Below are 27,168 nucleotides of genomic sequence, written 5' to 3'. Positions count from 1 at the left end.
GTGGTTGAATCAGATAATATTGTAAATGGTAAAAGCAGCTCCAACATTTTGTTTTTAAATATGAAGTGGCTATGGACAAGCATTAAATACACTTTAAAAAAAACCCTCACTAATCTCTGTAGCTGCAGGTACTACAGAGCAATTCATCCTCAAAGTTCACAAAGAAGCAGTGAATATGTTTTAGTTGGGTCTCAGCACTCTGCTGTCTTCCTGTTCACCTGGTCAGTGTACATCCGAAATTAAAAGGCTGGAAGGTCACTGCTGGCAGAAGGGAACAGAGGTAATTAAACTAAAAGTGAAAGTGCCGTCTGCATTTCTTTTTGAGGATGAACTACTTCACAGTACCTGCAGTTACAGAGTTCACTGCTTTTTTTTTTTTTTTTTTTATCCATTCAGGTTCTCAACACCAACTCCATAAAACCATGGCTTGAGTCTGGTGTGGAACTGGAGGGGTCCCTGACCTTAACCCTACTGAATACCTTTGGGATGCATTGGAACGCCAATTAAAAACCATCTCTTCTCCATCATCAGTACCTGACCTAACAAACGCTCTTTTGACCGAAGAGGCACAAATTCCCATAGATACAATCCAAAATCTTTATGGAAAGCCTTTTCAGAACAGTAGGGGTTTCTATAGCCGCAAACAGGAAATGTGAAGGGGGGGTGGGGGGGCAACTCCATTTTAAAGTGTAACTAAAGGGAAAATCTTCCAATGGAATACTAGTTCTGGTGACCTGGGGGGGCCCCAAGGAATTCCTTTAATTTGCAGGGATTTTCTCTCACTTCCTGTTTTTGACTATGGGACAGGAAGTGAAGGGAAATCTCTGCAAATCTGACATGATTTAGAACCTTCCCTTTCTCTATCCAAAAGTTTTGCCTATAGTTTTAATGTAATGTCAATTGTTTTGAAATGGGATGTCCGCCAGACCCATACAAGTTTTATGGTCCCGTTTTTTAATAAGCTTTTAGCCATGTAGTGCATACAATCATCTTTAAGCTGTATTTAGCCATCTGCTCATTGTTTCACCTTTAGTTTGTTGCAGTGGGTAAGTGTGATAAGCAATAAGGTAAAGTTTGTTCACTGGAAAAGCAATGCCAAAGGAACCCGAATTGAGAGAAATATGGATGCTGTCACTCTGGATTTCCTTCTGAATTGTCAGCTGCTTGTGAGTCATCTTGCTCCACTGACCCAGAAGTACAACTTTTCAGGACTTCAAACTTCCCTAGTCCCATGCTTGTTTTAGTTCAAGAATTCAAAGAAATGTAGCCAGAGATTCAGCATGACAGCCAGGTAACTAATAATTTTAGAAGGAGGTCAGCAATGACCGCACCCTTCATTCTTTTCACTGCAGATAAACTTTTATCTGCCTTCTCATTTTTCTGCTATTTTGATGTCAGCTTGGCTAAAGAACAGCTCAGTGCAGGACATGAGCAGCAGCACTGTAAGGGCGAGGATAATTTTACACACAAGGGTCATCAGCGTGGAAAGACATCGAAGATGATATGACCTCTAAAATTACAGGAAACACAGCGGCATGAGAAATGTCAGGCCTTGGTAACGTCTTGGTCTCCTGGTGTCTTAGAGGAAAAAAAAATGCTCTCAAATTTTGCTTCAGAGTACAACATGGCTTCCCCCACTGTGCAGGCAAAGGCTATATATACCACCTGCAGAAGAGATAGTATGCTTTAGTAACAAAAATATAGATGTACCTGTCTCTGGGCTTCAGCCAAATTGTAGGGCAATGCTCCTTCTTCCAGAGGAGCGATTCTTTCAATATCTGCCATTGTCATGCGTCTGAAAAGAACCAAACACAGAAAGTAGAATCATTTCCTTACATACAAAAAAGCAGCATAGGCTTATTACAGATGCTTTTTTACAGTAATAAAAAAAATGTCAACAAAAAAAAAAAACCATGGATGGGTTTCATGTAGATTGCACCAAGATTTTTTTATTGTAATGGATAGAAAAAAAAAAAGTCAGAGGAGTAGGTAGAGGAGGAAACTGTCATGACCAGGCTTACCTCCCATCATGCCGTGTTATGCAGAGGTTAGTGTAAGTCCACAATGAGCTTTGCATTTTAATAATGAAACAAAAAAAGGCTCAGTGTGGCGTATTCGCCCAGTTTTAAAGTGGTTTTTACATATTTATCATATTCTAGAACTCAAAAATAAAATGTATTTTTATTTTTTCAAATACATAAGAAATATTGCTTATGGATATTTAGTATTTTCATTTATGGTCAGCAAATGGAGCTCCAGATTCCTTTTCTTGTATTTTTTGCCAAAAAAACTGCGTTTGAAAGACTTCTGCGCAAATACAGTGGGAGATAAAAGATTTCAACGAACGCCATTTATTCTATGGACTCTGCTGAAAAAACTGGATTTTTGTACTTACCGTAAAATCCTTTTCTCTGAAGTTCATTGACAGACGCAGCTCCATATCATCTTAGATTGGGTTAAGCTCCTCCCATCAGGAATAGGACACTAGGCAGGAAAAAGCTTTACCACGCCTATGGGGTTGTCCCTGTAGGCAAAACCCCACACACTCTGCTACAGCCCTTAGTTTTGTTGTCAAGCAGTGTTTAGAAGACAAAAAAAAAAACAAAACATTTCACTCACAAGTAGAGGGGAGGGTGCTGCGTCTGTCAATGAACTTGCAGCTCCATATCTTCTTAGACCATTGGGACGTCCCAAAGCAGTATATGCATGAGGGATGGGAAAAAAACCCAAAGAACGTAATTCCCCAAAACTAAAATTAGCCAACCAGGTTGAATGGAGCTCAACCAGGAACAACAGGAGCTCATAAAAAAAAAAAAATACACCCTCAATAGAGAACAAACAAAAAGGTTCTCTTTTAAACAGCCACCTGCAAAACCTTGCGGCCAAAAGAGGCATCCGAAATGCCAACACATCTACTTTGCAGAATTTTGTGAATGTATGCACAGACTACCAAGTTGCCGCCTTGCAAACTTACATTACTGACGCCTGATGATGAAAAGCCTAAGAGGCACTCAGCGCCCTAGTAAAATGCGCCTTCACTGGGTAAAGAAGGAACCTGACCCTTCAGCGAATAAGCCTGAACAACCGTCTGCCCGATCAATCTGCATATGGCCGCAGCAGACGCAGCTAATTCTTTACGAGGTTCCCTCGGTAAGGACAAAAAGAGCATCTGATTTTTGGAAAGACTCAGTGGCCGCCAGGTAAACCCTGATAGCCCGGACCACATCCAAAGAATGCAAGGCAATTTCCTTGGGATGCTTGGGCTTGGGACAAAGTGAAGGCAGCACAATGTCTTCCTTCAAATGAAAATCAAAAACCACCTTAGGAAGAAAAGACGGATTAGGTCGGATTACCACCTTATCTTTGTGGACCACCAAATAGGGTGAGCGGCAGGACAACGCTGCCAATTCAGATACTCTGCAGGCAGAAGTGATAGCCACCAAAAAGGCAACCTTCTGAGACAATGAAAGCAGAGAAATCTCCCAAATGTTCTTAAAAGGAGGCTTTTGAAGAACAGAGAATACCAAATTCAGATCCAACAGAGGAAGTGGGGATCGTCTCGAGGAAGCCATATGGCGCACTCCCTGAAAGAAAGTGCGAATCAAGGCATGTGTAGCTAACGGGCGTTAGAAATATATAGCCAAAGCCGACACTTGGCCCTTGATAGTGCCCAAAGGCAACCGTTGTTCAACCCCTTTTTGCAGAAAGGCCAAAACCCAAGCTAATGAAAACAAGCGAGGGTGCACCTTCAATGATTCACACCATGAAATGTACTATTTCCACGTACAATGATAAATCTTCCTGGAAGTCGCCATCCTAGCCTTCAATTGTGTAGGAATCACAGAGTCAGAAAGACCTCTGTCTCTCAACACCTGGCTTTCAACAGCCATGCCATTAAAGCCAGCGACTGTAAAGCAGGATGGAAGATCGGCCCTTGAGACAGCAGATCCTCCTTGAGAGGAAGTCTGCGTACCAAGACCAGCGAGGCCAGTCCGGGGCCACCAGAACGGAATTCCTTCCACCTCTATGCTGCGGAGAAGCCTCGGCGGGAGTTTCAGTGGAGGAAAGGCATAAATCAGCTTATACCGACCCCAAGGAGCCACCAGTGCATCTGTGGCGTTGGCCAGAGGATCCCTAGACCTGGCTATGAACCTCTGAACCTTCCTGTTGAAACGAAAAGCAAACAGATCGACCTCGGGAGTCCCCCATCGGACACAAAGGAGATGAAACCCCTCCGGGTGTAGGGACCATTCCCCTTGATCCAACACCTGACGACTCAGGTAATCCGCTTGCCAGTTCTCCACACCTGGGATGTATACAGCAGAGAGGGCTGGAACAAGCTTTTCCACCAGAATCTCGGCCACCTCCCTGGCCGCCAAGACACTCTTGGTGCCCCCCTGATGATTGATGTAAGTCACAACCGTGGCATTGTCCGACTGAATCCGAACCGGACAATCTCACAGACGAGTCGTCCATTGGCTAAGACAAAGCTTTATTGCTCTAAGCTCCAAAACATTGATCGGTAGTTTTGACTCTTCCACTGTCCAGGTTCCCTGGGCACAAAGCTTTCCAAGCACCCCACCCCGACAGGATGGCATCCATGGTCACTACCGTCCAAAACAACAGCAGGAAAGACTTGCCCTGGAATAGTGCTGGCGAGTAAAGCCACAACAGAGCAGACTTTGTGCTGTGGCCCAACCGAATCCCCAAGGAATCCAAGGTCTTTTTGAGAGAATCCATCCTTTTATCCGTGGGATCTGAACGAGAACCCATATCCTTGAAGGCTAGGTTTGTTGCATTGAGACCTGAGAGAAAGCCGCGTCCAATTTTAGTGACTTGTTCCACACAAACGCATGTCCCTCAGAATAGTGAAATCTCCATTTCAGGGCCCAGAGAAAAGAAAGGCTTCCTTATGGGATCCTGCCATTCCTTTTTGATTGCTTCCACCAGGACTTCATATACCGGAAAGACCCTCCTTTTTTGTTCGCCTAGACCCTGGTACACCTGGTCATAAAGAGATAAAGTCTTCTTCTCTTCCTGGATTCCCAAAGTGGTGTGAATAGCTCCCAAAAGATCCTCCACATCTTCCAGGGTTAATTTATACCTAGAAGCACTAGTGGATTCACTATCCACCCCTTCTCCCTCTGACTCCCTGAAGGTGTACCATCACGCTCTTCACCCTCTTGTTTAGTGCCCCCCCCTTGGTGTTCCTCCACTAGTGGCGGGTACCGTCGGTGGGGGTGGAGCAATCTCCTGCTGTGCTGGCTGAGGGGAGGGTTTGGCACTGAGGAAACTGTAAATTTGAAAAATAAATCCCTAAATGATTGAAAGGTGCTGGAAAGCTCCTTGACAGTTGCAATCAGATCAGTGCACTGTTCCCCCCGAATGTTCCCTGACTAGGCCCTCAACACACTCTTTACAAATCGCCTTGGTCCAGCATTCCCCCATAGCAGCCTTGCATGATGGGCATCCTCTCTTTGAGCTATGTGGCTATTTAGACTTGTCTGAGGCCTTACCCTGTAACACAAAAGAAATGGACAAAGACTAAGCACCCATACTGTGCCCACCAGCACAAGCAAGCACAGCAGAACCGCCACCACAGATCAAACACCCCCCCCCCCCCACCCCACCAAGGATCTAGTGGGGGAAGGGAACACCACCCAAGGATTTTTCTTACCCTGGAATGGCTGGTGTTGGCTTCACTTGGAGCAGTCCCTGTGGCCTGTGCAATCTCCAGGAGTGGTCACAAGCCTGATGTGCCTCCAGCTGTCCCCCAGCGTTCAGAACACACCAGCCAATCGTCCGGTCCGCTCTCCAAAACCCCCCCCCCCCCGTGGCCGTAACCTGGAAGCCGCGGCACTACACCATGGAGCTAGTGGGGGAAGGGAACACCACCCAGGGTTTTTCTTAACTTGGAATGTCTGGTGCTGGCTTCACTTGGACCAGTCCCTGTGCCATCTCCAGGAGTTGTCGCAAGCCTGCTGTGCCTCCAGTTGTCCCCCAGCATTCGGATCAGACCAGCCTATCCTCCGCTCCGGAGGTACCAGAGTCTGGAGGAAGAGTGGAGAGGCACAGAACCCAAGTTACATGAGGCCCAGTGTAAAGTTTACACATTCAGTGATGATTTGGGAGCCATGTCATCTGCTGGTGTTGGTCCACTGTGTTTATGTCCAAAATCAGCGCAGCCCTCTACCAGGAAATTCTACAGCACTTCATTCTTCCCTCTGCTGACCAGCTTTATAGAGATGCCGATTTCATTTTCCAGCAGGACTTGGCACCTGCTCACACTGCCATCACTGGGCTTGATTGGCCAGGAAACTCGCCTGACCTAAACCCCCATAGAGAATCTGTGGGGTATTGTCAAGAGGAAGATAAGAGACACCTTAGCCAACAATGCAGATGAGCTGAAGGCCTCCTTTAAAGCAAACTGGGCTTCCATAACACCTCAGCAGTGCCACAGGCTGATCGCCTCCATGCCACGCTGCATTGATGCAGTAATTCATGTAAAAGAAGCTCTGACCAAGTATTGAGTGCATACTATACTGTACATGGACATACTTTTCTGTAAGCCAACATTTCTGTATTAAAAATCCTTTATTGGTCTTATGTAATATTCTAATTTTCTGAGATACTGAATTTGGGTTTTCACACGCTTTTTAGCTGTAATTCTTAAAATTAAAAAAAGGAAATGCTGGGAATATATCACTCAGTGTGTAACTAATCTATATTGAATATAGGAGTTCCACTTTTTGAATTGAATTACTGAAATAAATTAAATGGAATTTTTGATGATATTCAAATTTGTTGAGATGCACCTGTAAAATATACACAGGTTAAGTGACTAACATTAATTACTTTGTTACAATTGCATCTAAAAGTTGGCCAGATAGATTAGACAGCAAGTAAACATGTTGTCCCTGAAGTAGATGTGTTAAAAGCAAGAAAAAATAAATAAAATGGGCATCGCAGTTTGTTGTGTATAGGGCTGCGTAGCTGCAGATAGGTCAGGATGCCCACCCTTTCCCGTGTCCACAACCAAAGCACCTTGGGGTTGTTTGGTTGCATGTACAAGGGATCGATTGTTGCAGCAGAGAGATGCACACAGGGGTCGACAGGCGGCCATGCTGTGAGACTACCCACGTATGGTAGTTTATTTTATTGCTAAACTCTGGCCAGAGCGCTGGAAGGTCTTTTTGTCAGAAAGTTTACTATGGGTATTCTGTGTTTGTTAGTTTTAGTGGTGAGTTTATTAAAAGGGCATTAAGTGGATGAGACTTTGCCAGTACCTACCTATGTACAACTGGAGTTCCTGCTGTTGGACCCCTTGTACTCAAGAATGGGGAGCCATGTTTTGCAACATGAAAACATGTTTATTAGTTTTATATGGTTATGTGATGTAATCTAAACACTGGACCCCTGAAAGATTTACCCCCCCCCCCCCCCTTCAAGACAGGCCATTTATTGCGATAGGGCACTGCGTTACGTCAACTGACAATTGCACGCGGACGTGCGGTGCTGTACCCAAATAAAATGTGTTATTTTTTTTCTCCACAAATAAAGCTTTCTTTTGGTGGTATTTGATCACCACTGTGGTTTTTAGTTTTTGTGCTAAAAACAAAAAGAACGACAATTTGAAGAAAAAAAAAAAAAATGGATTTTTGTAAAATCTTACCGTAAAATCCTTTTCTCTTAGCTCATTGACAGACGTAGTCCTCGGTGATACACCACCTTCGGGTTATGTTGCCTCCACAGGAGCAGGACTAGACAGGAAATTAAAAAGCTCTGGCCACACCCCAGGGGCAGTCCCAGAGGGCATATCCTCTCTCTCTCTGCCTCAGCAAATCAGTTATGTGAAAAAGCAGTCTTTAGAGATTTTAACCCAACTCAAAAAAACAGAGGGGCGGGGACTACGTCTGTCAATGAGCTAAGAGAAAAGGATTTTACGGTAAGATTTTACAAAAATCCATTTTTCTCTAGCGCTCATTGACAGACGTAGTCCTCGGTGATACACCACCTTCGGGACGTCCCAGAGCAGTATCACAACTGAGGGGTGGGAAAATGGAAATCAAATCCCAATCTAGAAGGCCCAACCGGTGCCAACTAGAAGTTTACAATGCTCATCCTTAATGATGAGACTCAACAAAAAAAGAGAAAACAATTTTTTTTTTTCAAACAGAAAAAAACCCTCGAGGTAGACCACCGGTCTCCTCAAATTGCGGCCTGCAAAACCTTGCGGCCAAATGAGGCATCCGCCGATGCCGTCACATCAATTTTATAGAATTTTGTAAAGGTATGTACTGACGACCAGGTGGCCGCCTTACATACCTGGACCACTGACGCCTGATGGCGAAAGGCCCAGGAAGTACTGAGCGCTCGAGTGGAGTGCGCCCTAACAGGGAACGGAGGACTCTGACCCTTAATAGAATAAGCCTGTACCACCGTTTGTCTAATCCATTTGGCAATGGTCGCGGCAGATGCAGGCAAACCCTTTCTGGGGCCATCCGTGATCACAAAAAGTGAATCCGTCTTACGGAATGATTCCGTAGCTTTCAGGTATACCCTGATTGCCCGAACCACATCTAAGGAATGCAACGCATGTTCCCGATGATGCTCGGGCTGAGGACACAAGGAAGGTAGTACAATATCTTCATTCAGATGAAAATCTGAAACCACCTTGGGAAGAAAAGATGGCTTAGGATGAAGTACTACCTTATCCCTATGAATCACTAGGTATGGGGACTGGGATGATAATGCAGCCAGTTCTGACACCCTGCGAGCAGAAGTAATAGCCACCAAGAAGGCCACCTTCTGGGATAAAGTAAGCAAGGGAATCTCCCTGATGTTTTCAAAGGGAGGTTTCTGTAGAACCGACAAAACCAAATTAAGATCCCAAGGCGGTAAGGGCGCGCGGACTGGAGGAGCCAGGTGCCGCACCCCCTGGATGAAATTCCGCACCAAGGATTTGGTAGCTAAAGGCTTCTGAAAGAAGATTGCTAATGCTGAAACTTGACCCTTGATGGTGCTCAAGGCTAGCTTCTGCTCAACCCCTTGTTGCAAAAAGGCCAATATTCGAGACACCGAATAGGTACGTGGAGGAAATCCTAAAGATTCGCACCACGCAATATAAGTTTTCCATGTGTGATAATAGACTTTGCTGGAAGTCGCTTTCCTTGCTTTAATAAGGGTAGGAATGACTGAAGCTGACAAACCTCTGTCCTTCAGTACTTGGGTCTCAATGGCCAGGCCATTAAACCCAGCGACTGTAAAGCATGATGGTAAATTGGTCCTTGAGACCACAGACACTCCCTGAGACGAAGTTCCCACGGAACGTCTACGACTAACATGTCCAAGTCGGCCAGGCCGGCTTGAGGAGGCCAGCCTAGAATTTCTAGGACCACTGGCGCTGATTGGATCTGAACCAGGCGTCCCTAGAGGTATCTGGCCCCGACCATCCGAGAAAGTCTGGTCGTTTTCTGTTCCCACACATTTATCAGATACCTGATAGTTATCAGGAAAGGTGATCTTTTCTGGTTGAACCTCAGGGACCGAAGTCACCCGACTAGAGGCTACTTGGCCTATCTGGTCAACCAGATCCGATTCCTGTGAGGTATCGGGACTAATCTTAGGAAAAGGTAAAGGAAAAGATCTATTCAGGGAACGGTAATTACCGCTTCCTGTAGTACTTAAATGTTGGAAGGGAAGAATCGCACCGGTAGTAGTGGTTGATGCTCGATCTAATGTCCTGAATACCGGTGAAAACGTCCCCCCACCCTGAAACCGGGTGGGGGGCGCACCTTCAGGCTGTGTACTCCTTTGCGTCGGGTTTGGCTGGGTTGGTCCTTTGCTTGTCCGACCAGCCCTTCTTGAACCCTCCTGGAGGAGTCTTGCCTTTCCCGCTAGTACCAGCCGGGCGCCCTTTATGGGCGGTAAAGAAAGGTCCTCGCTTGTTGCGAGGTCCCTTAGCTTTAGCAGCCTGTGGCAAAAAAGTGCTCTTGCCCCCAGTGGCATCCTTAATGATTTCATCTAGGTTGGCCCCAAATAGACGATTCCCCTGAAAGGGGAGATTTGTCAAGGTCTTCTTGGAACCTAGGTCAGCTGACCAGCATTTTAACCATAGCACACGTCTGAGGATCACCGCTGTCTTAGATGCATGCCCTAATAAGGGAGTAGTGTCCAAGGCTGCGTCACAGATAAACTGTAGCCCTTGTATAATCTGTTCCATCAAATCAGATGTCTCCTGGGGAATATCTTTTCCCCTAAGATCTTGGCGTACCATTTTCGCCCATTCCGTAAGTGTCTGGGAAACTAGACCAATAACAATTACTGGTCTAAAAGCTGACCCTATCAGAGAGAAGATGGTGCGGGACTCTGCTTCCATCTTTCGATCCACCGGATCCTTAAAGGACGAAGTGTCCTCCACTGGAATAACCGTGGCTTTATTCAGCCTGGAAATAGGCGGATCCACGACTGGTGGTACCGTCCATTTCTTAATGATGGATTCCTCAAACGGATAGCGTCTAGCAATACGCTTGGAAATAGTAAAGGTACGTTTAGAATGCTCCCATTCTCCTTTAATCTGATTACCGAAACATTTAGGTACAGGAAAAGCCTTCATCGTCTTGATGGGCTTATTAGTACCAAAAGGAATCTGTTTCAGTTGCCTCTGCCGGTAAAGCCTCAAGTTTTAAGGTTTCCTGCACTGCCACAACTAGTGCGTCCACCAATGCTTCTTCCTGAATAATAGCAGGAGAAGAAGCGTCCTCCTCACTGTCTGAGGGGGCTTTACCTGGGATAACAGCCCTTGCAGAGGAACCTGCAACTGCCGTGACCACCTCTGAATCTGAGTCAGAGGTGTCAGATGGTATAGGGGTAGGCGGGGGTCGCTTCCTTGACCCCCGTCCCTGACAGGCCGCCTCCACCCGAGCCACCATAGACTCCAAAATTGCTGTAAATGACTCTATACTCTGTGCACCAGCGGGTCCCGTGGCCCCCTCGAGGGAAACAGGTGGGGGAATATGTGTGGCAGGGTCCATGATAACTCCAGTTACTTCCTGGCTAATATAATACAAAAATAAAACTTTTCTTTTTTTTTTTTTTTTTTTTTCGACCCCCAGCGCCACAAAAGCCCCTTAGTGTTACCTGCTAGGGATCCCTATCGATCGAGAGAGAGAGAGATAGACCCCCAGGCTCACCACTTGATGCTCAGAGTTTAACTGCAACAGGTTACAGCGCTGTCTTAACAAACAGGAAGTCTTTTGGCTGGCTGCCCAGGAAGAAAGGAGGCGGCTCCGCCCCTCTGTACGCCTTCCGGCGCCTCCCCCAAGCTCCACGAGGTGTTTGGATCACCTCAAACATGGCCGCCCCCATGCTGGAGACACGAGGCTACGCCAAAATGGCGGCTCGTGCGATCCAGCAAAAAAAATGGCGGCGGCCCGTACTGAATAGCGGTGTGCTGCAGGGCACACAACACTCTCACTGCATGGGGATATGGCGTGGTTGGCGGTACCGGCCCTGGCGGACCGCATGGCCGTTCGGGAGGCCTGCTAATAGCTGGAGATCTGATTAGGAAGGCAGTCTACATGTCCGTGGCTTCTGACTGGTAGGTAGCTTATTCTTAACCCATAAGATTCCCAAAATGCCACAGATTACATCTTTAAAACATGTATACAATTAGATTGTTAGCTCCCAAACCAAGCCTCCTGGCTTTTTGCACACATAAAATCACACTCAAAGTAGGAGGATCTGTGTCATGTTGTAGGATAGAAAGGGACTCTATCTTACCATACAGAGAGGGGCCCGCGTTCACCACAAAACCCGTCAGGGGGAAAGGGGGAACATACTACTCACCATACCGGAACCAGGCGGGCACCAACTCCTGACAGTACCCCTCTCCACCGGGGCGGGAGGGCTGTCGACCGATACGGACGCCGTGACTCATGGTCTTTGGCGTTTCAGCGAGACGTTTAACTCGCGTGGACAGTCCTTTAATGGGACTTTGTCGCGGCCGACCCAGCGCGGAGCTATGGCCTGCACGCGCTCGTAGGCTGAACTGGGGTGACCACCGGATCTCAACATCCAGCCCGTCGCCCAGTTCAGCTTTCTTGCTTGAAGATCTCACAGGAACACTGGAGAAAAAAGCTGTCTAAAAAAATCTTTTAAGAAAAAATTCTTGCCAGGACCTAAGATCCCAGCAAGGTGTCTAGGTCCTTACTCCTAACTAGACAGAAAATAACTGATTTGCTGAGGCAGAGAGAGAGAGGATATGCCCTCTGGGACTGCCCCTGGGGTGTGGCTAGAGCTTTTTAATTTCCTGTCTAGTCCTGCTCCTGTGGAGGCAACATAACCCGAAGGTGGTGTATCACCGAGGACTACGTCTGTCAATGAGCGCTAGAGAAAAAGTTTTTACTTTCTGCTATCCAATAAAAACATTGAAAATCGAATTTCTTTATAAATTTAGGCCAATATGTATTCTGCTACATATTTTTGGTAAAATTCTAATAAGCAGATATTGATCGTTTAGCGCAAATTAATACATCTACAAACTATGGGATTTTTTATTTTTTTACTAGTAGACACTTTTTAGGGACCAGTGACACCAATATAGTGATCAGTGCTAAAAAAAATGTCCATGGTCACTGTACTAAGGACACTGGCTGGGAAGGGGGTTAACAGCAGGGGCGATCAAAGGATTAACCAGTGTTTTACTATAACGTAGGAGATGCTTTTACTAGGGGAAGAGATGAAATTCGTTCCCTTTGCAGGGGCACAAATTCCATCCCTTCCCTCCTGTCAGAACGGCGATCTGCCTTGTTTACAATGGCGTTCTGCCTGACCATGGTCAGTTTACAGTCCTCCATCGGCAGCCCTGCAGTGTCCTCCCCCCCCCCCCCCGCCTCTCTGCTCGTGTCAGTGCCCGTCCCCCTCTCCTCCTGCTGCTCTTCTATTTAATTTAAAATCATGCCATCCCCTCTGTAATATAACAATAAGGGTCCCTGTGCTATAGAAAAAATATGCCAAACTGTACCTATATCAGAGCGGCTCCTGGCGATCACATGAAAGCTCGGCTCTCTCTCCTCTTTTCCCCTTCTTCCCGGCTGTCAGCTGCAGTGCTCGGCCCCGCCCGCTGGAGTTGCCAGCCGGGCAGAGAAGAGAGCAGAGGAGTCAGCTGAACGCCGGGAGCCGATCTGACTTAGATACAGATTGGCATATTTTTTCTATTAGCACAGGGACACTTACTGTTATATTACAGGGGGGATGGGATGATTTTACATAAGTGGCTTAACAACCACATTAATTAGGCTTACTTTGACACAGACCTCCCACCTAAACAGAGACCTTTTTCAGCAAGATAATGTGCCCTGCCACACTGCAAATATGGTTCAAGAAGAGTTTGAGGAACACGATGACGAGTTTGAGGTGTTGACCTTCTAATTCTTCAGATCTCATATCAATAGAGCATCTGTGGGATGCGCTGGAAAAACTAGCCCAATCCATGGCAGCCCTACCCCACAGAATTTAATGCCAGATACCACAGCAAACCTTCAGAGGTCTAGTGGAGCCCATGCCTCAACAGGTCAGGGCGGTTTTGGTGGCAAAAGGGGGATCTACTTAATATTGGGTGAGTGGTCAAAAGTATGGCTGATCAGGGAGTTACAGTCAAGTTCGAGGATGCTAAATTTGGCTTGGACATCTAGGCTTCAATGACCTCTGGTATCAAGAGTTTTAACATTTTTTAATGTATATGTTACTCCAGAACTAGTTTAAGTGCTGTTTAAAGTCCTGGTTGAGTTTAGCCCTCAGAACAATGTTGTAAAATGTTACTTACCCCCGTGGCTCGTATAAATCTGCGAGCTGGAACAGTATGTCTACTTCCATGGGTGTGACCTGTCCAAACCTTTGTGCAGCAAGTACAAACTCCTCTGCATTAGGAATGGGAGGAAAAAAAAAAAAGCAATAGATTAATATCTGGCTTGCTGCAAAATGCCACCTTTTAACTCAGTTTAACTTAAAACAAATTATCCATACCACGTGCTCAGACATGGTAATATAACCTCACATTTTCACTTGTTATCAGTCTCCTGCAACATTTCTTACTGTATTTCTGGGAAAGGAAATGCCAATATAAGGAGCAAATCCAGAGTATAACTAGAACCTTCAGGGACCTGGTGCAAGAAACCATGAAGGGCCCTCTGACCGCCAGCCAGGGCCCCTCCCTCCAGGCCTCCATCAACTGCAGCAGCTGGTGGAAAAGGGGAGAAGCCGGCAAGAGGAAAATGGAGGGCACTGGTTTCTCTATATGCCCTTCGCACGTTCCGGAAGACCCACCAGTCTGAAATTCCAGTGAAGCTAGTTCTCCAGATCTTCATTAGTTGGTAACGATATCGCACATGGCTACTTTGATGTCTGTGCATAGAGGGTGCACCACATCTTCCTATTCGCCTGCAATGCCCTCCAAGGCTGATGTGCACTCCAGCACTTTCTGGAAATCCCATCTACAAAGGGACAGTACCTCCCTGACACCCTGTACCTTGCCTGTCAGGGTGTGAATAGAAGCATGGCATTGTCGAACTGCTTGGAGCTTATACGCTATGGTGGGCTCGAAAACCTATCTAGGGGGTCCAAACAGAGGGGGGAGAAGGGAGGCAGTACTGACTGAAGAAAGGGTTCATAGCACAGGTGCCATGTTCTAAGTGAGTATCTTCTTTAACAAAAAAGGAATGGGGAAATAAACAAAAAACAACAGTCCTTGCTTCATGCCACACTCACTCAGCGCTATGGAGCTAATTGCGTTACCACAATTAATAATATAAAATCTCTCCAAAAGATAATATAATAAACATAAGAACATAAAACAGCAGCTGTTATAAAAAGTTCATATATACAAAAGGTGTGTGCATATTACCCTGTAAATAAAGTCACATGCAAACACTAACAGCGCTAAGAAACATGCATCAATAAGATCTCAACATGTGTATAATAGTGCAAAAAATTATAAACGAACTATGCAGTGCAGTAAAAGATCCAAGTGGGGAAAACACTCTGTTGATCAGTTCATTAGGTGTTTACAAATAAGTACCATCAAGGGCATGCACCACCACCTCACCGACGTGTCCCCCCAGGTATTGCCCACGTACATTCTGGAGAAAAATGATGCGCCAAAGACAAAACTCCAAATTCACCCACTGGACATACGATCAGCCTGGATCCCAGGTCAATCCTCACGAGTGGTATGCCACGTACGAATTAAGGGCGTGAGCACGCGGTGACCATAGTAACCGAACGCCTGACGTCAGACCGCCACCCAGAAAGCCCAACGGCTGGTACCGAGCTGCGGACGCTGTTAGCGGGGAGAGACGGAACGGCAGTGAAGAGGCTCAGTTATACCAAGAAACGCTTTTGTCTGTTCTTAATATTGTGAGTGCATATTTGTTTTTTTTTCTTAAATAAACATGAGTGTTAATGGATTTGCACTATGAGCCCTTACTATTCATTTACATGGTACGTGGCATACCACTCATGAGGATTGACCCGGGATCCAGGCTAATCGTATGTCCAGTGGGTGAATTTGGAGTTTTGTCTTTGGCGCATCATTTTTCTCCTGTAGGTACGTGCTCAATACCTGGGGGGACACGTCGGTGAGGTGGTGGTGCATGCCCTTGATGGTACTTATTTGTAAACACCTAATGAGCTGATCAACAGTGTTTTCCCCACTTGGATCTATCAATGCACTGCATAGTTCGATTATCATTTTTTGGACTATTATACACATGTTGAGATCTTATTGATACATGTTTCTTAGCACTGTTAGTGTTTGCATGAGTATCTTCTTTAGCTGCAGTAGAAGGGCTAAAGTCTGCATGATGAGAGGCCTCTCCCTCTCTGTCCGTGCTCTGGAGCTGGGCAAATCACCTCAAGCTTGGCTGCCGCTGTCTCCCTCACTTTCTCTCTACTCGTGCGGCCGCTATGAGGAGTCTGCAGTGCACCGCTGCCTACTTGTGTGCCCGACTCAGCAGTGTTGGAGCAGCCCTTCCTCCTGGTTATAGCGGCAGAACAAGCACCAGAGGCTGCCTAAGGATAAAGGGAGGGCTGTAGAGAGAAGAGAGCCAGGTGGTGGTGGGGGAGAGAAGAGAGCCAGGTGGTGGGGGAGAGAAGAGCGGAGTTGCAGTGGAGGCAGGAGAATCTACATGATGGGATGCTGGCCTTCTAAGGTGCGCTTCCGCTCACATGGTCCACTGGCCACATCCTGCCCCTCCTATCCAGGTGTACAATGGGTCCTCACAAGCTCCCTGAAGCATGGGGCCGAGTTGCAGTTGCGACCCCTGTAGGTACCCCCCTGCGCAAATAACATGTGCTGACAAAAACATGCTATGAGCAGAGTAAGCAGAAAAATGATCTCACCAGTCTGCTGCTGTTTCTTCAATATCAAGTAACAGGCGGGGGGGGACAAACATGAAGTGTTGCTTAAAGAAGAATTTCAGATATGGATATTTTATAGCAGGGGTGTCACTTAATTTCATTGCGGGCCGCACCAGCATTATGGTTGCCCTCAAAGGGCCGGTTATATCTGTAGGATTAGATGTCTAGAGCATCCCACGCCCCCTTACACCATTACATGAGATGTCAAGAGCCCCCTCACCATCAGAAGTCAAGAATTACCCACCCTTCCTTACATCACAATGCACCCCCTTTCCTTGTGCTGCTGCCAGGAAGAAGATGCGGGTGGATCTGGGAAGAATGTAGGGTCTGGAGGAGAACCAGAGGAGGGCTGGAGTCAGCTTCAAGAGTCTGCTGAATGCTGAGACCAAGGGAAGCAAAGGCAAGGTGGTGTTGTGGTTGCACAGATGTGCAAGGTCCAAGGTCTGTAGGAGGAGTTCAGCCCTCCTCTCTGCTGCAGACTTTGAGAATTGGGGGGGGGGGGGGGGCAAAGACGGGTCTTTCTGCCACTTCACAGAGGGGTGCAAGAACTGGCATAGGAGTTCTGTCCCGTCTGCTGCCAAATACAGAGAAAAGGTAGGGGCAGAGACAAGGGGGGTGCAGCAGCTGCAGGAGAGGTGCGAGGGCCACATAAAATGGCCTGGGTTTGACACTTGTGTTTTATAGAGTTACATTGTTCCAGGTTGAACACAGGAACTTGGCTGGTCGACACCTACGCTATAAAGCATTTTTTGACGAATGAAAAGTGTTCTCTGATTGGATGAGGTAAAGATTGTGAGGTAAACGCTGTGCTTCTCAACCTCATCCAATCAGCAAAGCATTCTCTGACTGGTGCTGAGCAGCTGACCTATGTTCAAAATGCAGCAGGGCAGTCACTTAGCATGGGACCCAGAAGCAAGTGGAGATCACTGGAGTGGTGGTGCCTACTTTATTAAATTTCCAGCTTCAAGGATGATCCATCGGGTATGGTATATGCTGAGCTGCATTGTTCCAATCAGGTCTAATGTAAATATGTATTAAATATCCATTTCCGGCCTTCTTTTAAGACAGCAAAGAGAAAACGGGTCTCTGGCCCTGCTGTCAGGTAAGACAGTTCCAACAAATGTATTTTAACTATTTAGTGGTTTGCCTGGAGTTCAGTCATAAGAATACCCACCAATAATTCCACTTTCCGTAACACTCCTTAGTGATGCACACTGAAAATCTTCTCAAAGTGACAAGGGGGGACTGGGCTGAATGTACTTAAAGCTAATCTCCAGGTTTCCAGTCACTTTAAATAGTTTTTTGGATCAAGTTTTTCTTTCACAAAGTGCTGCATTGGCTCTAAACTGTATGCAGCTTCAGCTACATACAGCTGGGTTCCGGCTGTGAGACAGAAAATTCCCAGAAGCAATCAGTGTGAATGAATACAAAGCTTCCTCTGATTGGCTGAGGTGGAGAGGCGGGCTGACGACATCAGGCTCTCCGACTCAGATAGATATAGCATACTATATCTGCTACAATCCAATAATAGAGGTATAGTTCTCGTGATGACAAATGCATATATAAAACACAAAGCTGCTATGTTTTTTTTTTTCTCTAAGCAGGGTCTGGGGAGATACCAGTGTGCAGACTACAAGATCTTTTGTCCTTCAGCATCAACTATTTAATAGAAAGCCCAGAGGGAGCTTTAACTGAAAAAGTAAACTGTAGATGTGGTCATGGAGGAAGAGATAACATCATATTCTCAGCTTGTAGACCAAAGAACTGTCAAGGGGAATGTACAGTACTCTGCTCAACTCGCCTTCAAGGACATGTCAACGTGTTGCCAATTTGGACTAAGGCCCAGTTAGCGCTATTCGTAAGCTCTTCACCCAAATCTTGGCTGCGATATTTTTTTTCTCTTTCTTTTTTTAAGCCTCAGACTTGGCACAAAGACATGAAAACTGAAAGGTGTTTCAAGTACTGCAAAGCAGACAAGAAAAACATACTATAAATGTGTGACAAGGAGGAGGCAAGACATGAGCTTCACTTTTCAAATGAAATGGCAGAGGAGTGGTGGGTAAGCCCTTGTTTAAAAGAAGAAAAAAAAAAACACAGCTAAAAACACAGATGACATACATGAGTGGGAGAGGTTTTACCTGCCAAAGGATTTGTAATGCTGCCTATCCATTGCTGAGATTTACACAGCTCTGCCACACATACACAGCCCCTGACTTTTCTCTGTGCAGTTAAGTACCAGAAAAGGCCTTGCTTACTCCTTGCTTGCATTTGACAGGCAGTGAGGAGACATTGGGGTTGATTTACTAAAACTAGCGTGCGTAAAATTAGGTGCAGTTGTGTATAGTAGCCAATCAGCTTCTAGAAAGAATGCCTTTTTAGATTTATTAATTTACGAACGTTCCAAGTTTGATCTCAGATGTGGCAATACGGGACAACTTGAGATCTAGCGATCACAGGATGATCACAATTAGCGTAAATTATAGGAAAAGACGGCACAAGGGTAGCACAACAACACTAAATTTCAAACAAGCCAACTTTCCTGAACTGCGCTCAATGCTAGAAGACATTAATTGGGACTACATTTTAAAAATATTGGAACACAGAAGAAAAATGGGAATGCTTTAGGAACAAACACTGCTCAAAAAAAAAATCAAAGGAACACTCTGAAAACACATCAGATCTCAATAGGGAAAAATATCATGCTGGATATCTATACTGATATGGACTGGATAATGTGTTGGGAACGAAAGTACGCCACATCGTTTAAAGGAATTTAAAATTAACCTACAGAGGGCGGAATTTAAAGACACCCCCAAAAATCAAAGTGAAAAATTGATGCAGTAGGTTAGTCCATTTTGCTGAAATTTCATTGCAGCAACTCAAAATGGTACTCAGTAGTTTGTATGGCACCCACATGCTTGTATGCATGCCTGACAACGTTGGGGCATTCTCTTAATGAGAGGACAGATGATGTCCTGGGGTATTTCTTCCCAGATCTGGACCAGGCATCACTTAGCTCCTGAACAGACTGAGGGGCAACCTGGCTGCGTCGGATGGAAACATAATGTCCCAGAAGTGTTCTATTGGATTTAGGTCAGGCGAGCGTGGGGGCCATTCAATGGTATCAATTCCTTCATTCTCCAGGATCTGGCTGCATACTGTTGCCACATAAGGCTGGGCATTGTCCTGCACCAGGAGCAACCCAGGGCCCACTGCACCAGCATAGGGTCTGACAATGGGTCCAAGAATTTCATCCCAATTCTTAATGGCAGTCAAGGTGCCATTTTCTAGCCTGTAGAGGTCTGTGTGTCCCTCCATGGATATGCCTTCTCAGACAATCACTGACCAACTACCAAACCGGTCATGCTGACTGATGCTACATGCAGCATAACATTCTCCAGGGCTTCTTTAGACCCTTTCAAATCTGTCACATGTGCTCAGGGTAATTCTGCTCACATCTGTGAAAAGCACTGGGTGCCAGTGGCGAACCTGCATATGCCAATCAAGCTCCACGATGCCGGGCAGTGAGCACGGGGCCCACTAGGATGTCCGGCCCTTAGGCCACCCTCATGAAGTCACTTTCTGTTTGGTAAGAGACATTCACACCAGTGGCCTGCTGGAGGTCATTTTGTAGAGCTCTGGCAGTGCTCATCCTGTTCATCCTTGCACAAAGGAGCATGATGGGTTAAGGACCTTCTACGGCCCTGTCCAGCTCTCCTAGAGTAACTGCCTGTCTCCTGGAATCTTCTCCATGCTCTTGAAACTGTGCTTGCTGGGAGCCACCGCAAACCTTCTGGCAATGGCACATATCGATGTGCCATCCTCGAGGAGTTTGACTGCCTGTGCAACCTCTATAGGGTCCAGGTATTACGTACACTGACCCTAGCCAAATGCAAAACTAGTAAAAATCATTCAGAAAAAAATGGAGTAGGGAAAAAAAAGGCACGTGGCCTCCACCTGTAAAACCATTCCTGTTTTGGGGGTTGTCTCAATGTTTATTAACACCAAAGCAGCTGAAACTGATTAACAACCCCCTCGGCTACTTAAAGGACCAGCTCGATATCCCAGGATTTTAATTTACCTGAACCTATACTCGGATTAAAAAGCGTTCCTTTACATTTTTGAGCAGTGTATTAAACAAAGGTATCACACAGTACATTCCTATGGGAAAAAAATATAGAAGAGTGAAGCTTAAAGCTGGATGGCAGAACCAGAACATAAGTCTTAATAAAGGGAAATAAAATGGCATTTTAAAAATATAAAGCAGAGGGGTAATTGTCAGCATTCCAACACTACAAAGAATGCAATAAAAAGTGTAAGAATTAAATCAGGGCGGCTAAAATAAGACGAGAGGCACATAGCAGGGGAGAGTAAAAAAAAATCCCAAGAAATTCTTTAGCTATATTAACAGTAAAAAAGCCAGATCAGTGCACATTGCCCACATAAAAGACAATGATGGGAGGATGGTTACAGACGTCACAGAAAAGGCAACTGTACTAAAATGCTTTCTTCTATTCAGTTTTTACACACAAAAAAGAGGGGTATACCGACCATTTAAGTATTGTTAGTAACACATCACAGGATATACCCTTGTGGCTAACAGAGGCCAGAGTCAGGAAAAGACTAGATAAGCTCAACACAAATAAATCACCAGGACCAAGTGGCTTACACCCAAGAGTCCTCAAAGAACTCAGTCCAGTCAGGTTATAGCTAGACCATTGTTCCTAATCTTTGTGGACAGCATACTGACAGGAATTGAACCATCCGATTGGAAAAAAGCCAATGTGGTACCAATAATTAAAAAAAGGGCAGAGACATATTCCTGGAAACTAGAGGTCAGTTAGCCTAACAACACTAATAGTAGGCAAACTATTGGAGAGAATGAGGGACTATATCCAAGAATTTGTTGAAGAAAACAATATCATTAGTAGTTATCAGCATGGGTTTACGGTTGGTCCTGCCAGACCAGCCTTAACATTCTACGAGGAAGTGAGCTGCCATCTAGATAGGGGGGAGACATGTGGATGTGATGTACATGGATTTTGCAAAAGCATTGGATACGGTTCCCCACAAACAGAACCATAAGGTCTGTTCTTGGATAGAAAACTGGTTACAAGCGCGTGTACAAAGGGTGGTCATAAATAACGTGTACTTAGACTGGCCTGGAGTGGTATGTGGGGTACCCCCGAGCTCTGCCTTGGGACCAATTATTTTTAATTTATTCATAAATTATATAGAGGATGGGTCAAACATAAGGGGTGGGAAACCACAAATAAATTCCGAGGGCAAAACATTATCCAACCAGGCAACAGGGGTTCAATAAAAACAACAGGGGCCCACCCAAAAAATACAACACACCCTCAAAGAGGATCAGGTCCTCAAACAGCATCCTGCAAAACCTTGTGGCCAAAGGAAGCATCCGCAGATGCCAACACATCCACTTTATATAACTTAGCAAAAATGTGCACCGACGACTAGGAGGCCACCTTGCAAAACTTTCACTGACGCCTGATGACTGAAGGCCCAGGAGGCACTAAGCGCCCTAGTAGAGTGTGCCTTGACAGGGAAAAGAGGAACCTGAACCCTAATGGAATAGGCCTGAACCACCGTCTGTCTGATCCATCTGGAAATGGTCGCAGAAGAAGAGGACAACCCTTTGCGAAGTCCACCCGTGAGCACAAAGTCTGACTTCCTGAGAGACTCGGTAGCTGCCAAGTACACCCTAATTGCTCGGACCACATGCAAGGCAATTTCCTTCGGATGTTTAAGCCTGGGACACAGGGAAGGCAACACAATATCTTCATTCAAATGAAAGTCAAGTGACCACCTTAGGAAGGAATGACGGACAGGGGCGACGCACCACCTTGTAAAATAACCATATAAGGTGAACGACAGGGTAAAATCGCCAGCTACGACACCCTGCGTGCAGAGGTGATCGCCACCAAAAATGCCACCTTCTAACAGCATAAGCAGGGGAATCTCCTGAATATTTTCAAAGGGAGCATTCTGTGGAGCTGAAAGCACCAAATTAAGGTCCCACAGGGCAATGAACCGTCAAAGCCGGCGACTGTAAAGCAGGATGGAAGATTGACCCTTGGAACAGCAGATCCTCCCTGAGAGGAAGTGTCCAAGGAGCATCGGCGACCAGCTGTACCAGATCGGTGTACCAAGAGATTGTAGCCCAGTACTGCGATCCCCGTTGGTGTAGCAAGGCTAGCACCAGAGCCAACACTTTTGTGAAGACCCGAGGAGCGGAGGAGAGATCAAAAAGGTAACCCCACAAACTGATAATGCTCCTCGCACACGGCAAAGCGGAGGAAGCGTTGGTGACTGGCACACATTGGAATGTGAAGGTAGGCGTCATTGATGTCGATAGAAGCAAGAAAATCCCCCCCTCCCCCGACGCAGGGATGCCACCACTGTTCAAATGGACTCCATTCTGAACTTCTGTACCTGCACAAAGCAGTTTAGCACCTTAAGGTCCAGGATTAGACGCAGTTTGCCTTCCTTCCTGGGGACTTAACAGGTTTTAGTAAAAACCCTGAAAACTTTCCAAGTCGGAACTGGAACAATCACCCCTTGAAGGAAAAGATTTTGTACCTCCCCAAGCAGACCCTGTAACTGATCTGGGGACAGGCGAAGGTTGAAAGAAAAAAAACCTAGCCGGAGGACAAGAGCGAAACTCGATCTTGTAGCGAGACCGAATTACTTTGTGGACCCACATGTCTTGTGCCAGGGAAGTCCACGGGTCCGGAAACCAGCGAGGACATCCCCCCCCCCACCCCTGACACGGGTGAGGGCGCACCTTCATGCAGAAAGAGCCTTTTCTGCGGGTCTGCAGAAGCCCGCTCTAAGCTTGCCAGACTAGGTTCGTTTGGATTCGCCAGAGGAGGTACTGAAAGGTTTCAAGCCCTTGTCAGTCGCCCCTGAGGGACGAAACTCTTCTTATGACCCGAGAAGGAAGGTCCATGTCTACGGCTCGGTTCCTTGCCCTTAGTAGCCTGCGGAAGAAAATAACTCCCCCCCCCCCCCCCCCCACCCCTGTGAGACCTTTAATAATGTCATTCAGGGTAGCTCCAATCATCTCCTTGAAAGAGAAGATCAGTCAAGGCCTTTTTCAAAGTCTGATCCGCAGACCAGTATTTAAACCAACTGACAGGCCAAAGGACCACCGCCAAATCAAAGGAGCCGCATCCAAAGAGGCACCACAGATCAACTGCAGCCCCTGGACCAGCTGGTCCGCCAGCTCAACAAAGGCAGGGGGGAGGTGTTCTACCTCCAGATCACGGTGTAGGAGCTTAGCCCATTCGGTCAGAGTTTGCGACACCAGGGCAATGGTAATTACAGGCCTCATCGCCGAACCAGCTAAGGTGCACATAGCGCGTGGAACTGGAATCATATTTGCCTTGTTTAATCTGGAAACCGGAGGGTCCACCACTGGTGGGACAGTCCACTTCCTAAGAAGGGACTACTCATAGGGGTAACGCCTAGTAAAGCGCTTAGGAACCCCACGGGAACGCTTTGGTCATCACCACTCTTTTGCAACAATTCTGTCAAAATAAGCCGAGAAAGGAAACCCCTTTGCCGCTCTGGATGGCTTGTGAGTGCCGAAGGGTACCTGCGCCACTGTCGAAGCTTCAGCTGCATCCTCCATCTTCAGGGTCTCACGCACAATCAGTGCATCCACCAGGACCTTTGCAGGCACGGTCGCAGACGTGGAGGAATCTTTCTCACTCTGAGAATTCCAGGCGCATGGTCGCAGACCCAGAAGGGTGACTCCCGTCCGCAAATCAGATTTCGGATCTGATGAGACAGATGAGGCAGGGGGTGCTTTTTGCTAGCCCGTCGCACGCAAGCTGCCTCCACTTGGGACACAAGGGACTCCAGGACTGCCGTCAGTGCATGGATGGTTGGTTGGGACTCGGGGGGCCCGCAGCCTCAGAGAGGGATCAGGTGGAGAAATGTGCTCCAAAGACTCCATGAGTAACCAGGGGAACCCCACAAAAAGTGTGAAACACTGCCAAGGGATGACCCCCACCGCGCTGGCAGCACCACCCGGTCGCCAAGCACAAGGCACAGAATGATCCTCAGAGAGAGGGAGAGGACCCCACCAAACTCACCACCCCCCTACACAGGCACCTGCAACCACCAGAAGCCACACTACACATGCGGCGATTAGAAAGCTAAACAATCCAGGTGTCAACACCAGGGGATGAGGAGGGGCTCCCACCGCCGAAAGCGCCACCCACAGGGCTCCGCGGTCCTGGCCGCCGCTATTTGCAATGCAACCCACAAGAAAATGGCTGCCGGACTACACAAACGTGGCCGCTGTGTAATACACAGGCTATAACAAAATGGCGATGCCAAGAGGTATACAGGGATCCAGAAATGGGAGCCAGGCCTCAAGGGCAGATCCAGGCAGGATGGGGGGCCCTGGTAGGAGCCCCCACCAGGTACAAACACCCCCCCCCCCCACAGTCAATCGTCCATTCGCGCACCCCCTGGCCCCCATTGCCAGATAGCGCCCTGTCCTCATCCTTGGCCAGGATCAGAACACCCACACAGCCCCAGTGTATGTAGAGGGGGAGGGGGGCAGGCTGAGGGACTCCTCAAAAAAAAAAAAAAAGGGGGGTGCCTGTGTGAAAGAGGAACCTGGTGGTCTGACCATCCCAGGAGGGGCCCACGTCCACCCCAAAACCCTCCAGGGGCAGAGGGGGGATAGCTACTCACCATACCAAGAACCAGGTGGCACCAATCCAGACAGATTCTCCTCTCCATTGAAATGGGGGGGGGGCTGTCGGCCTGGAGGACCACTGCGACTCAGGGTGAGGCCAGGTTGTATGCAACTTTTTGAGACGTTTAACTTGCAGGGCCGACCCGCGTCCAGTGGGGCTATGTCGCAGCTGACCTAGCGCGGAGCTGAGGTCTGCACACGCACGCTGGCCAGACTGGGGTGACCACTGGATCTAGATTATCCAGCCCGTTGCTTAGTCCGGCAGTTGATAGTAAATCTATGATGGAAAAATCCAGGAGGAATAAATTGTCTATCTAAAAAATGTTGCCAGGACCAAAGATCCCAGCAAGGAACTAGGTCCTTACTCCTGATTGGACAGAAAAAAAACTGACTGACTATAGCAGGGAGAGGGAATATACCCCCTGGGACTGCCCATGGGTGTAACCAGAAGTTTTTTTTTCTGCCTAGTGTCCTATTCCTGTGAGGGGCAGTATAACCCAATGGTCAAGAATGACAGGAACTGTGATTGTCAATGCACGAAAGAGAAAAAGGGAATATACTCCAGAAATAAAACTATAATCCTGCCACTTTATAAAATGCTGGTTAGGCCACATTTGGAGTATTCTGTCCAGTTCTGGTCACCAGTCCTCAGAAGGGATGTGCTAGAGCAAGTCCAGAGAAAGGCAAAAAAATTAATAAGGGGACTGTAGGACCTCAAATACGAGGAACGACTAAAGGCACTAAATTTGTTCTCGCTGTATAAGCGACGATTAGGAGGGAACATGAAATCGATTTACAAATACCTCAATGTCAATTCCAATGTGTGTAAAGAGGACACGGGGCAACACAAAGATTAGAGGAGAAGCGGCTTAACCTTGAGCTGCGCAGGGTTTTTTTCACTGTCAGCATGATAAGGATGTGGAACTCTCTGCCACAACTGGTGGTGGCAGCGGGGAGTATTGATATTTTTAAAAGACTATTGGATGTGCATCTTAAAGAACACAACATACAGGGATATGGGAAAAAATTACTGACACACGTACACCTACACAGGTTGAACTGGATGGACTATTGTCTTTATTCAACCTTACCTACTATGTAACTTCAGCCATAATAAAAAAAAAAAAAAAACTCGAAAACCTTGGTTTTTATGCAGAGCTGCAAAAGATTTTCCTCTCTCTGTTTCAGTAAATAAACCCCATTGTATTGCCTAACTTAACCCCCTTGAACCCTGCACTAGCTTCCACAATCGCACGCACTGCACACAGTTGTGGGGTGCCTCCACTCATTTGAATGGGTCACATTCCTCAGCCGGAACTGTCCACTGAACACGACAGAGGGATCATTTTTGCCACGGCATATGTACACACCCCTCCGCTAACTTCCCAGCTAAAAGGGGAAGGGTGTTGGTTAAACCGCATGGTAAAAAAGGTCTTAGGCTGGCCATACATGGGTTGAATTCTAAAATAATTTTCTTTTGAAAATAATTAAGAATTTTCATTCAAATTTCGCACCATTAGTGGGTCACAGCAATGGCTAATTTTCCTGTGCCCATCAAATTTGGGTGATCAGGCCGGTTAGAAATTTTTTGAAAAACAAATGATTTTGTAATTAATGATGGGCAAATCGTGTGAGAAATATAATCAAAAAGAAATGAGCACAAGATAAGAAAATTCATAGAAAGAAAAGAAAATTCCCAGCCATGAGTATTGTTTTCTGTAGCAACATGAGGTGAAATTGAAGGCTTGGTTGATCAAATTTGGAAATCAATGGTGGCATTATCGGATCACCATGCACCAAATTTCTGATTTTCGAATGAACATTCGTTCAGAAATAAACCCATGTATGGCCAGCATTACAAATGTTGTCCTACCCTCAGCCTTGATTGGACAGTGTAAAAAGAAGGAACAGACTGATGAGATCATCTGTCACTTTACCCTTCCTCCTATGAAGTATGTATCTTGTTAGCACAAAGACCATGCAGCACAATTGACTGGGTTCTTGTGCTGCTTCACGAT

At 46.6% G+C, this 27,168-nt stretch overlaps 1 protein-coding gene across 1 annotated transcript in view; it reads right to left on the bottom strand.

The window, feature by feature from the left end:
• SLC25A13 (solute carrier family 25 member 13) overlaps positions 1-27,168 on the bottom strand; it is a 333,483-nt gene that overhangs the window by 151,884 nt on the left and 154,431 nt on the right. Inside the window, exons 8-9 of the mRNA XM_082259081.1 lie at positions 13,826-13,919; positions 1,711-1,795 (exon numbers count right to left, since the gene is read on the bottom strand). Coding sequence (XP_082115207.1) covers positions 1,711-1,795; positions 13,826-13,919 — 179 coding nt within the window. The remainder of the gene's footprint in view (positions 1-1,710; positions 1,796-13,825; positions 13,920-27,168) is intronic.

The sequence above is a fragment of the Pelophylax lessonae genome (assembly GCF_965119305.1).
Source record: "Pelophylax lessonae genome assembly, chromosome: 5".
Lineage (NCBI taxonomy): Eukaryota > Metazoa > Chordata > Amphibia > Anura > Ranidae > Pelophylax > Pelophylax lessonae.
This window is presented reverse-complemented; position numbering and strand designations above follow the sequence as displayed.